The sequence below is a fragment of the Dromaius novaehollandiae genome, chromosome 4 (assembly GCF_036370855.1).
Source record: "Dromaius novaehollandiae isolate bDroNov1 chromosome 4, bDroNov1.hap1, whole genome shotgun sequence".
Lineage (NCBI taxonomy): Eukaryota > Metazoa > Chordata > Aves > Casuariiformes > Dromaiidae > Dromaius > Dromaius novaehollandiae.
This window is the reverse complement of record NC_088101.1, coordinates 56,560,517-56,573,356: the sequence shown is the minus strand read 5'-3', so window position 1 is coordinate 56,573,356 and position 12,840 is coordinate 56,560,517. Positions and strand designations below refer to the sequence as shown.

The window sequence follows — 12,840 nt, the reverse complement described above, 5'->3', positions numbered from 1 at the left end:
CATCAGACAGAAAAACTGAGACCAATCATCTCCAATGCTCAGAGATAATACTGTAGGAAAGAGTAGAGTAATAGAATAATAGAGTAATAAAAAAAATGTATAGTTTGTCACAGACATACAGAAAAGATAAATATCTACTCTTTTGTTCTTCAAATTCTAATTCTTGTATATATATTCCACTGGTGGCAAGTCAGAAGTAGCAGTGTATTTATACAGTAAACCTCACCAAACAACCACCTCAAAATATCTGTTGTCTTCTATGGACCCACGTAACCCTATGTATTACAAAACATATAGCAGATGAAGAACTATTTTGAACTTATGTTTACTGCTGGTTTTGGAGGCTTTTGTTGGCTGTTTTTCACTTCTGAGAAACTAATGGAGAATTAAAACGTGTTGTAACTCTAGTAGTTCGTATTATATTAGTTACATCAAAATATGGCTTATGAAGGACAAAAACCAGAGAGAGACTACCCTGACAGTAGCAGAACTACTGCTATTATAATCCGTGGAATGCTCTATCTTATCTTTTGATACACAAAGACACTGCTCCACGGCCAAGCAGCGAGCACATTTATCATCTTGATCCAAACAAAGCTTTGGGAACAGCTGGGCAGATTACACAGCTTCCACTGAACACAGACATTCTTTCAGGTGTACATTTGAAACACGGACTCAGTAATACTTTGCTGCTATTAAAGATTCCAGATGGAGGCTGTGTCATAAAAGCCTGAGGCTTTTATACCCACGTACCTGATCTTATCAACATCAAGAAAGGTATTCTAAGCTGTAGGTGAAACAGAGTTCATATGGCGAGTAAACTCTAAAAAAATTTGTAAGAACAACATAAACTAAAAAAGCCACACTGTCAACCATATATCTCATTTTTCTCTTGATAATAACATGTAAGAAAAGAGAATAAGAAGCAATACAAATATACAGTCATATTTCCGGCAGTTTATCTTCCATTTTTCCCACAATCATTTTAAGTCCTTCCAGTGCTAGAATTGTATTCATATCACTATGCTTAATGCCAGTTATGAATCTTATGTCTTACTGCTTTCTAAACTTTTTTTCAAACATAACACCTCATGCAAGTGTCTTAGACAAAGTCGATACATTATGTGAAAAATAATTTACCCCTTGTGCTGCCTTCTACATGTACTTCGTGATTTCATGTACCTCCAATATATCCTTCACGAGGGGATGTGAACAGAGGTATATATAATGAAGAATCTCAACCTATTTACTCACTCAGCCAAAATCATTCCCATTCCTCTCTGATTACTGCTTCTTTCTCTTTGTCTTGTACAAGTCTAATTCATCCTTTCTGAAAATTGGGTGACCAGAACTGTATGTAGCACTAAAGTGGCAGAGAGATGTGCTGAGTTTTGCTCTCTATTCCTTCCCAAATAACTTTAGATGTTCTAACTTATCTTTTGCCTGTAATCAAGGGAACATTTTCAGGTCACAACTAACATGGAATTCAAGACAGTTAAAGATATTTTTCTCCACATATATTATTTCACTAAATAACATATGCACTTCTTCCCACCCCCCAAAATCACGCAATATCATGAGAAGATACAGCTAAAATATTACGGGATAAGGAAAAGGGAGACTTTATTTCAGCTTCCATAAAGCATGGTCAGAGAATACAGAATGCCCCCACTTACAAAGAAACCAGTGCAGAAATGACTGATAGATAAAGACTAAACGCCTTCTTTACCTCAGAATGGTGATTTTGATTGTCTGCACTTCGAGTTTCAGTGAGTGACTGCTTACCTGCTATGAGAAATGAATTCTTGCTTATAAAAATACGTGCATTCGTCAGATTTTCTCTGTATGCATAAGAACATCTAAGATTTATTTCTTACTTTTACAGTCAGCTAGCTAGTCCTCATGTCATGACATGAGCAACAGATAGGCAGATAGAATACAGAATTTGAACTTGCTCACAAAGATCTCTATTCTTCTACTACTCTCAGAAGTGAAAAGTATTTGCAGCTTTCCCCACAGGACTCGCTCACTGTATTTCACAGCTAACTAACTCCTGGAAAAGAGTTACAAACTCCCTAGCACATGGTAGGTAGCAAGGTTTAGTTGGTGCTGAAGGGAGCTGGGACCGCTTAGCAGTGATACAGAAGCAACTTCAACAGCTCTAAACAATGGTTTCAAGGAACTTCAGGGCCCCGAACTGGGATGTCTGTATCAGACTGTCATCACATGGATTGCACATTCAAGAGATCTCTGTTTCAAGAGAGAAGGAACTGGGACTGGTCTCCAGATACAATGGATCAATGCAGGGTTAATATTCTTTGCCTTTCAAAATGTCTCAAGCCTCTAAAACTCAGCAAAATTATGCTTTAGAAATTGAAAGGCCTACTGAAAGACACTTTGATTTTTTTCTCACCTATGAATTTTGCATTCCCTTCCATCTGTCACCACAGCTCTATTAGAGGGGTTTTCAGGGAACATATAATAGCCTTCTAATAACATATCTATTAATGCATGGAGGGAAAAACTTATGTATCACGAAGAACAGACATAGAAAATTCCTGCTTACTGCTATCAGTAGTATCAAGAAACTTGCATGGAAGAAAAAAAAGCAGCTTTAAGTGGAAACCTCAGTGGAAACAAGAAATACTTAAGGCAGGCACCATTATGCTTTTGGCTGGGCAAACAGTGAAATGGAAGATCCAGGTATAATTTCTATAGATATTATTAACAAAAAATATCTGAATAGATAGGGCCAACTCACAGCAGAATATACACAAAAGGTGTTTCTCAATGTATGAAGTGACACTCAAGGAGGATATAATCATTTTATGTATAAATCCTGCAGCTTTGGATTAAATGATAAAGAAATGAGAACTAAAACTATGAGTTATTAACTTAAAAAATAAGATACACGAAGCCACTGCAATACTTACCACTGTGAAATTCATAACCTTCAAAATCCATATTGTCATTGCTAAGTTAACAATCATGGTAACCAACAGCAGAAGGACAAAGAAGTATAAGCACCTCTTTCGCCATCCATAAATCCCTACTGGATAAAACTGAGGATTTTCAGTCCTTGGGAGGCTGTTCTGCTGTGTTGCTAATATATACTGCTCTCGTGTCATCTGGAAAAGAAAGAGACATAAATAAAAACTGAGGGGGCTGTATTTCATAGATCTTATTATACAAAGAGACTGTATGGGAAATCAGTTTCTACGGTACAGAAGGGTTGCATTAATTCTGTATAGACCATATAAATGTTATTTTAACTAGGCATTTAGGAAGAATCTGGTGGCTTTCATTATTTTTAAGTAAATCTTTTATTCGACTTTAAGTTGCATATGTATTTCAATGTTATCAGTAGTAAGTTGTAAGAGTTACTATTGCAATGCATGTACGATTCTATAACCATCAGACTAAGTTTTAGTAGTCACAGAAAATATGCGGAAGTAGAAAAAGAGAAAGGTATAAATAAAACAGATTACATATACATATTTTAAATTCTATTTCTGAAGATCTCTTTGCTGTTCTTTGTGAGGTCATTCAGAAAAAATTGTTCTGGAGAAGTCAGTCGTGTAACTTCATACAAATGGAGGAAAATCTATTCTTTCTAGAAACACTAGTCATAAATATCGTAAATGAAGTTCTCTCTCTTTTTATTATACTTGTTAAATTAATGTCATCACATATATCATGTTTTACACAAAAAGAAACAACTTTAACTCTGCCATTTTGGTTATATGGATAACATCATTTTCTGTTTTTTTTCTCCTGAACCAGTCTTAAGTTCTTTCAGCACACAAACAAGCAGGGAGTGTTTGCAGACTGCTTAAAGACATTACCATTAATTCTTCTTTAAAGCAAAAAACCTTAGTGCATTTCATAAGAAGCCATTTTACTTTCGTTTCATCTTTAACTTTTGTTAGATATTTAACTTTCACAAACATTTATGCTCAGTTCAGCTGTCACATTGCCTTTCAACAGGAAGGTATTAACTTTTCTCTGTGACTTAAAAATTAAATTTTCTTTTGTGTGTGTGTGATTTTTTTTTAAAACAATTTCTTCCTGAAATGTGCCAATAAAAAGATTGGTTTAATAGACCTTGTGGTCAGCAGGAGGAAAAACAATCAAACAAAATTTGTGCCATAGAACTTATAGAAGCATAGATGTCCAAATAAGCCAGATAGAATGATCAGTTTTACACTAAAAAAGCTGGGTTTTTTCCTGCTAAAAGATCATGTAACAATCTGAGCAAAAATCGGTCAACTGATTCAATTAGAAATAAAACCCAGCTTAAATCCATTTAAAGGATCAGCAAGTGTTAGTTTTATAAGACAGACCTTTAAAATTTAAAGCTGAGAAATGTTTAACCCAACATCTAAATTGTGAGATATTGACGCAGACTGAAAGTCTTTGAGGTTTTTCCACGCGCTTGTTAATGAATGAGATATTAATTGCACACGCTAACTCACTGTGAATAACTACAGCCACAAGCATATGGAATATACATCCATATTACAACAGAATCATTGAGTTTATAAAATAAGTTTTAAACAAACTAATCAATAGGTATTTTATATATTGTTTTCCAGTCGGAAGTGTTCTCAATTAAATCAGTCTATTTTTAGCAGTTTATTTATGCACTGAACCTTTACCAACAGCGCTTCCTTCAGATACATTTCTCAGTCCCCCTAGCGAAAGATTTTTCCAGACCCCAAGACCCTGATCATAGCCTGGCAGTATTCATCCTACTTGTGTCCAGATTCCTTATGAACTTGGAAACTGACTGTAAGAAATGATCCTCCTTGCCAATGACTTTCTATACGTTTATTTAGCTGGCCATTCTAATAAAAAAGCAATATAAGATTACTTTCGATTTTTAATTAGTATGTTTTACACCATTCCTGTTCTTATCTTTGACCTTAGTTTCTCTATTACTTACAAAACAATTACTACCATTAATAATAGCTGAAAAGTTAATTTCAGAACTGTGGAAAAGCCAGAATTAACACTGACCTAAAACTGTAAATTTGGCCCCATGAAATATGGCCATTGCAACAGAGTCGTAAAATATATTGACATATCATTTCACCACCACACCAGGGCACCTGTCAATTCCCTTGGCCTATATCAGTCACTGAGTGAGGCAGTTTTATGATAATGTTTTATCTGTTTTAAGTAAAGTTGTCTCCTCTGATTTGTTGGCTTGTTATTTGACAAATCCATTGCCACTATTAACTCAATCAATCACCATGCAGGACACTGGTTTTGGACAGAAATCTTAAGAGAACAGCCTAGGTGTTTCACTAACTTTTATAAAACCTGGCTCTCTGCCAAACTCCTAATTTGAGCCCCCAAACCTTTTGATCCACATTGGCCATAGCAATGGCCAACTGCCCTTATCACCTCCTTTCTTTCAGATACTTTATACAGGAACAGCTCTTCTATAAAGTTTAATTCATACACAAACCACACTGGCCATATAAATGACTTTATTCGATCGAAAATAATATCATTTTACAAATAATCTCTATTGAATATTTTTGTCCAATAACAAACCAAAATAAACATTTTGGTTCTGAATCTGTTCAGCACAAAGCTGCACCCAACCAGCTGCCACGCTACCTCCAGTGAGTCGCTATTTCCTTCGTCAGACCAAACCACGTAACATCCCTTCTTCCCACTGACGAGGGTCCAGGCCTCATTTTTCTAAGAACTGTACATACTTGCATAAGAAAGAGTCCCAAAGAACTTGCTATAAGACCATAACAGTGATTTGGGGATCATCTCCCAGAGGTAAGAATCTGGCCCGGTTACGGTTATTCACAACGCTCTTGCTATCTATTTGAAGACTCATACAAAAGATCATCGGCTGATTTTTAAATTACTTAGAAATAAAACAAATCCTATTTGCTCTGGCAATTAGCACATGGAGATGTTCCAAATACTAAGATAAAAGACAAAGAAACTTTTGATAAATACCTCCATTCTGTACCACATTTTTGTATCACACAAGTAACTGAAATGATGCTAAACCATAGGTACTTCATTTTAATATTTTTAACTGAGGAGGAACTGCTGTGAGCTCTGAGCTACCCACCTTCAGTTTTAATAAATCACAGAAGTACAAAGACATTCCAGAGCACTAGAAGAGCAAGGAAGCTATTCCAGTATTTTTAAAAAGTAAATCGAATTACTCTTGCTAAGCAATGGAGAATAACAGACATCTTTTTAAAAAAGAGATCTTTTAAAAAAACTTGTCATGACTAATTAATCTGACAAATTTTTGCCAATAATGTTACTGATAATGCCTAGACATACTTCATATACATTTATACAGACACATGATCACATATAGATACATACGTATTTATAAATACATATGCATACATATACTGACTTTTGAAGGCTGTTGCTATTTCATACAACTGAATTTTCGAAATACACTATAAAAAATAAAAAAAACCCAAAAAATAAAAACTAGCTGACTGACAGACCTAAATAGTGAGGAACCATTACTAAACAGACATTTTAAAAGTTTGAATGCAATACTAAGCTTAATGCTATTCCATTTTTCAGCTGTAGTAAATACAAAATCACTGATACTAATATTTCAAGTTGACACAGAGAATACAGGCTGAAAGTTTACCTGGGCTTCTGCAATTATAAAAGTTCAAGAGGCTCAACTAAACAAATAATTACATTAAAGAAGTGCTCCATTAAATGTTTGAAGGGTTTCATCTTAAACTGATGAATTGCTTGGCACAAACATACACAAAATTATAAGCAACCCAGACACATTAAAGATATTAAAATAATTCCAGTGCTCTGATAATTAATGAGATTTCTAATGCACATCAACAGTAATATGGAATACATTATTCAGAAACTACAAAGAAATTAAATCAGCTCTTAGTCTGTACTGAAAGAGTATCCTAAAGAAGATAAAGAAAATGATCATACCAATACAAACTACTTAGTCATGTCTCAACTAACACTTGAAAATACTTAGCAATTTTTTATTTTAATTTTTAGCTACTCCTACACTTTCTGATCTTTTTCAGTGCTATATTCACTAGGCACAGAAAAATGACTAAGCATACAGCATGAAACCTAGATCGCAATCAAGAATTAGGTCACAATAAAGCTGATGACTTAACTATTGATCTTTTGGGGTGGATCATGTACTATAAGAACAAATATCTTAGACTTCGAAAAGTAATTGGAGAATGTAACAGAGAGACTTTACACTGGCAAAGTTTGAATCTTTGCAAGAATCGCCATGTCTTACAGAAATAAACTTTCAAAGTTTTAAGCCTCTTATCTCTAAGATAGAGAAAAGAAACTGAAGCAGGAAAATAGGAGGAGAGGGTCTTCAGAAAAGACAGGGAGAAGACAATGAGCAAATGAATTAAATCTAGAGGGTGAGATTGATGGTATAATTCCTAAAGTTAGGGTAACAAACAACAAATGCACATTTTAGAATATGATTGTGCCTTTCAAATAACTCTCTAGGCAAACGTAAACTGCTAGGCTCTTTTCTAAATGCTACAGAAGAACCAGATTCAAAATTAAGGAAAGAAATAAAAGAACTGTTGTTCTTAATTATCAGACGGTTAACCAAACATGAGAAGCAATCCAATATTCACTGTTAATGTCTGGCCTCCTGCTTATTGATTTTCAGAAAAGAAAGTTATATCATTTTGGCCATTTTGAAGACAAAATAGTAATTTTTCTTCTGAATGAGCTCAACGTATACACCAGACTTATTTTTAATCAATTCATCCTTCGCTTCTGAAACAGCCATCCAAGAATGGCCTTTACCATTTTACTCAGGATTATTTTTTTTTGTTCAAAAGGTACAATTAACCTAAATGTTAGAGGTGGAGTATCGTATGGTAATACCATCCCTAAAGCACAGTAAGGCAATTCAAAAGTTCTTCCATAAATGCAGTTGGCGTTATTACTAACTGAAAAAACAGAATTAATGCACTTAGCTTCCCCAAGACCCCCCAGGGAGCTCTCAGGAAGATCACCAGCTGCTAAAATAGGTGGAAGTCTGAACTGGGTGCAATAACTTTGATCAAAGCACAGTTTTGCTTTAAAAAACAAAGGTGACTACAGAGGATATGATTATACTTAACAAAAGTAGCAGCAGTCTGCAAGTATCAGAGGGCTTTTATACAGGTTGCATGATTTCCAAATGGGCAGAAGTCATATCAGTCAATTAAAAAAAAAAATCATTATGTCAATGGAGAAGGAGAAAGGCAGAAAAGGAAGGAACTTCATAAATGATTTACCACGATAACTATAATGGGTTTTTCAGATCTGAAACAAATTTTCTTCTTGTGCTTTGTACTTAAGATTGAGACTTCAGGGTTTTTTTTCTCTTTCCCAAATCTGTGTGTCAATGAGGCAAAGCAATTTACCAACAAGATCTATGTGAACATCATTATACAGATGAGGAATGACAGTACTGGGAGGGAGAGGAAGAAACTTCCCCATAGTCAAAGAGCAAGTCAGTGACAACCTGAGAACTGACTCACTTAGGTCTCATTCCACTGCCTTTCCATTCAGCAACACTTTACTAAGAGGCAATATAAGGTTGGGGGCATTACCAAAGACAGCTGGCCAAAACTTAGTGCTTCTAGTTCATGATCTCTCCCAATTTCTTTTGGGCTATAAGCTCTAGTTGAAGGTCTCAGGAGTTCCACGATCCCCATGGCAAATGCTGTACCTCAGATTGCTCAGAGAAACACAACTCTCTCTAGTCTTACCCAGGTTTTCTGCTAGCTTCAGTTAACACATTTCACTTGACAGTCCTTGCTATTAACTGAGTTGCTGTACTGCTACCTTTGACAGTACATAAGCATAAAAGTACATACATAGCAAGTTTAAAGAAAGGGGCTTAATATAGCCTGCCTGCATTCCCAGGGGTGTACGACAGAACAATCAAACTGTGTCTGACGTGTCGACACAATGATTAAAACTGGTCTGAAATTTTCAACGAAGAGCGCTTTTACCGAGAAAAGTGTTGATTCACTGAAACCAATCTGTTTAAAGAAACTCCCAACAAAATGCAGGCGGGGTGCCATCCCACATCCACTGCTTGCTCATCTTAACTCTCTGGGAGCTCATGGTTCTGCAACAGGCACCTTGGAGGACTGACAAACATATGTTTATTTCAACTTCAACATTCATATGATGTTTTTATTTTCCATGGCTATTTTTGAAACAAAAATAAAAACATTATTTCTCTTACATGACTATTCCTTTGAGATTTCAGTTTTTTTGTGAATGGTATGAAAATTTCTGAATGGCAGCTACAGACATAGGCATAGCAATATTTAAGTAGGACGATATCCTTAATGGGGGTATAATGGGGTATACCTCTTAGACCCATAAGTGTTGATAACTGCATTATAAAAGGAAGCTGTTTACACCAAGCCACAAGCAAGTTTCAAAAGTATGATAAAAATATTATCACAGCAAATATTTAGCTATATTCAAAAGAAATAAGAAATCGTTATCTGACAGCTACAAATCTGAAACTGCTTGCTCTACATATAAAACAGATGAGCCAAAATACCAATTGTAATTGTAGCCAGTCGTCGGATGCTGCTTCTAGACCTGTTCATTACTGAATAATTCTCTATGCAATATTTTCTTAATTCATTGACAGAATGAAAAACATGTAAAGGAAATACAAAATAAAGTAGGACAGTGCCTAGACTGAACAATGATTTAGGCTGGTAAAAAACCTATTAGCAATCAAATGACTTGCACCGATGAAGAGATTTTCGTGTGCTGTTTCCTACCACAGCAAACAATGAAGCAGGAAGAAAAAAAAACAAACACAGCTAGCAAGGAAAGTAGTTCACATCAGCATTTAGAGCAAAAGTAGAAGTCAAAGCGAGTCTCCTGTCAGCTAGCCGTGGCATCTCAGAACTCGTCCTTCAGGATGTTAGAGAGGTAAATCACCAGAGCCAGCCGGCTTTTCTCCCGCACCCTGGCAGCGGTGTGCCCGCGGGCCAGCAGCTCGTGCGGCGGGCGCCTATTCCACCCAGTCAGTCACTTTGTTTCTACTCTACACAACATGTGACCTTAATTAAGCTTACAGATGAAATATTACCTCGCTATTTTCTTTACAGACTTTGGCTGGCAGTTTACCACATGCGGTGGAAAGTGCACCGCGCGGAGCAGGAAGTGCCATAAGAACCATGACATTTCTTTTGCAGCAAATACACAAATACTCAGTATGCATATATGCCAGTCTTGACACTAAAATCACTCTTGACAAAGTCAATATGACAGTTTATTATAATAATAAATAGGAAGATGGTAAGCAAATGGTCTTAACCTTTTATCTCTTGAAAAAGCCTTATGAATAAGATAGGTGGATTTCCTTGGAAAACTTTTGGAATACCAAACAGCTATTATAGAAAGCTCTTGCTGTTGCTTCCAGCGTGTGTTGAACTATGTTTCTTCCCCAAGACTGAGGTCTTCTACAAGTGAGTTCTAAAAATAATAGAAGATATCCCCATCTTGGGTTAACAGGGATCTTATTAACCACTACAGCCGACAAGTTGTAAAGCTGCATTCTTAGAGAATTAAACATTGCTGGGAGATCTTCATCCAGGTTACACATATGACCTGCAAAGGCTCTCCTAACGGTATCAGCCATTCAAACCTTTCTAACAACAGCCTAAAGCATATCACCAACGACCAAATGGGATGAAAGCCACACCACTCAACCGTATATTAGTAGCAACACAAAGCAGTTTCTCATATCCTTATTGCCCTGATGGACTATTTTAGATTTGGCAGAGTTTCTTTTTTTTCTTTTTAGTAAAGTCAAGGTCAGTTATTACTGCTACAATAACTCACAAGCATTGGGAGACTGTGTTCCTGCCAAGATCTGCAGTAGGGAATGTCCTGTCTTCTATTTAAAAAAAAAAAAAAAAAAAAAAAAAATTACCCCAGCTGAGAGGCAGACCATGTCTTAACAAAAGTGCTCTTCAAGGAACTGGCTACTAAGCAGAAAGCACTTACATTAGGTACAGCCCTCAGTCAAGCTTTAGTGACCATTGGACGTTTAATTTAAAAAAAAATATTTATGCTCCGTATTTTATATTGGCTATGTCTAGGCTGCACTCTTGTCAGTCCTGCATTATTTTGAAAGATGCATCTGAGAGGCTTCACTCATTCACTCTTCAGTCTCCAACTGGAAAACCTTAATTTCCAGATTGACTATGTAAGGAGACTGGATTAATTCTGCTAGCACAAGATGTCAAATTTTAGGAATTTCAAGATTCAAATTTAAGATACTTAGATGCCTTCTTGATTCAGCCATGGATTGTTGCCCTGGCCACTTCCAGAAATGGAGATGCAGCTGTGCAAAGTCATGCTCCTTAAGCAACAGACTTGGAAGTCCCTTTGCTCCCCTGAAAACCTAGAGGCATAAATATGCAAATATACAGAACATCAGCATAAAGTTGTACATAAAGTCAGTCAGTTGATTACACAACTTACACATTTGGGAGTATAATAATTCAGAAGAAACTGTTTTTTCTTCTTGGCCACAAAAAATAGGTTGACATTATTGTCAACAAGGCTTAAGTCAGCATGTCTTTACTGACAGTTTGTTTGGCTTTATGTTGTCAATTAGAATTCCACTTTTTTGCTAAGTTGATACAATTAGATTACTACAGAGACTTCATTACAGCCACAGGCAGGACAGCAGCTGAGGTACACAATTTTCTCCCTGTGATGCCAGAACTTGCTAAACAGTTATTGGAACAATTGTCTATAGAAGGACAATAAATGTTTCCATCTTGAATATTGTTCTCTAATAAAATTACCACTTCAGAAAAATGGATAGAAGTGAGCTCGTACTATTATCATTATTACTTGGGAATATCTATGGTTGTTCTGTATTTAACATATTTAATTGTTCACAGCACAATGAAGTTCACAGCATGTTAACATGGATAAATAATCATCTAATGAACAGAATCATATTTTTCCCACTATTCTATAATTTGGAATGTTTCTAAATAGTAATATGCTGTACTGAATTCTTCATGAAGCTGGATTCAAATACTTCTCAGGCTGTAGTGTTTTCTAATCTGCTCTCTAAATTACATTTTCAATAATCAGAACAATTCAAGTGTACTTTCAGTGCATTTTTAAAGACGCTTTCATTTCAAAGGCTTATTTATTACTTTACTTGTTTAGTTTTATTATTATCTATACTTATATGTTATGTTTTAAAAATTAACATTTAAAAATTAATTAAAAAGTACAAAGTATATAGGGAAGCTAATAATAAATCCCACTTCTGATACCATTGGAAAAGCAAAAGCAAATCTGTCACAGATATGCCTGATCAAGAAGACAAAGCCTAGGAGAGATAAGGCTGTGAATGATATTTTTGTATCCATCTCTTCTGTGAAGCAGTTTAGTGTGATACCAGTGCTGGAGTCCTCCTTTTGCTGACAGTCAGAGAATATTAAGGACAAATCTCAACTAAGTGCAGTGAGTTTTAAAACAACTTTTAAGAATGTTTTATGGCTGCAGTAATATCGAGGTACACTGCAGATGCACTGTATTATACAGATAACCTTCATTAAGCTAGTTGGGGGTAGCAGAAGCAGTCTAGCAGAAGCAGCACGAGATTCAGTATAGCCTAGTTTCTTTAGAGAAAAACAGATACCCCCAAAAATAAATAGATTAACTTGCACAGTGGTGAAAGATGTAGAAGAATACAGCTCTGGTATCTGCACTAGTCCTTTAGCTCTAGCTGTGAACTTCATCTCAGATATTCCTACTACAAAG

At 35.7% G+C, this 12,840-nt stretch overlaps 1 protein-coding gene and 1 long non-coding RNA gene across 2 annotated transcripts in view; one reads left to right on the top strand and one right to left on the bottom strand.

The window, feature by feature from the left end:
• The window catches only part of SGCZ (sarcoglycan zeta), a 474,057-nt gene that overhangs the window by 227,099 nt on the left and 234,118 nt on the right, over positions 1–12,840 (bottom strand). Inside the window, exon 2 of the mRNA XM_064511117.1 lies at positions 2,934–3,128. Within this exon, the coding sequence (XP_064367187.1) occupies positions 2,934–3,128 (195 nt within the window). The remainder of the gene's footprint in view (positions 1–2,933; positions 3,129–12,840) is intronic.
• The window catches only part of LOC112986217 (uncharacterized), a 29,743-nt gene that overhangs the window by 1,930 nt on the left and 14,973 nt on the right, over positions 1–12,840 (top strand). The window lies entirely within an intron of this gene.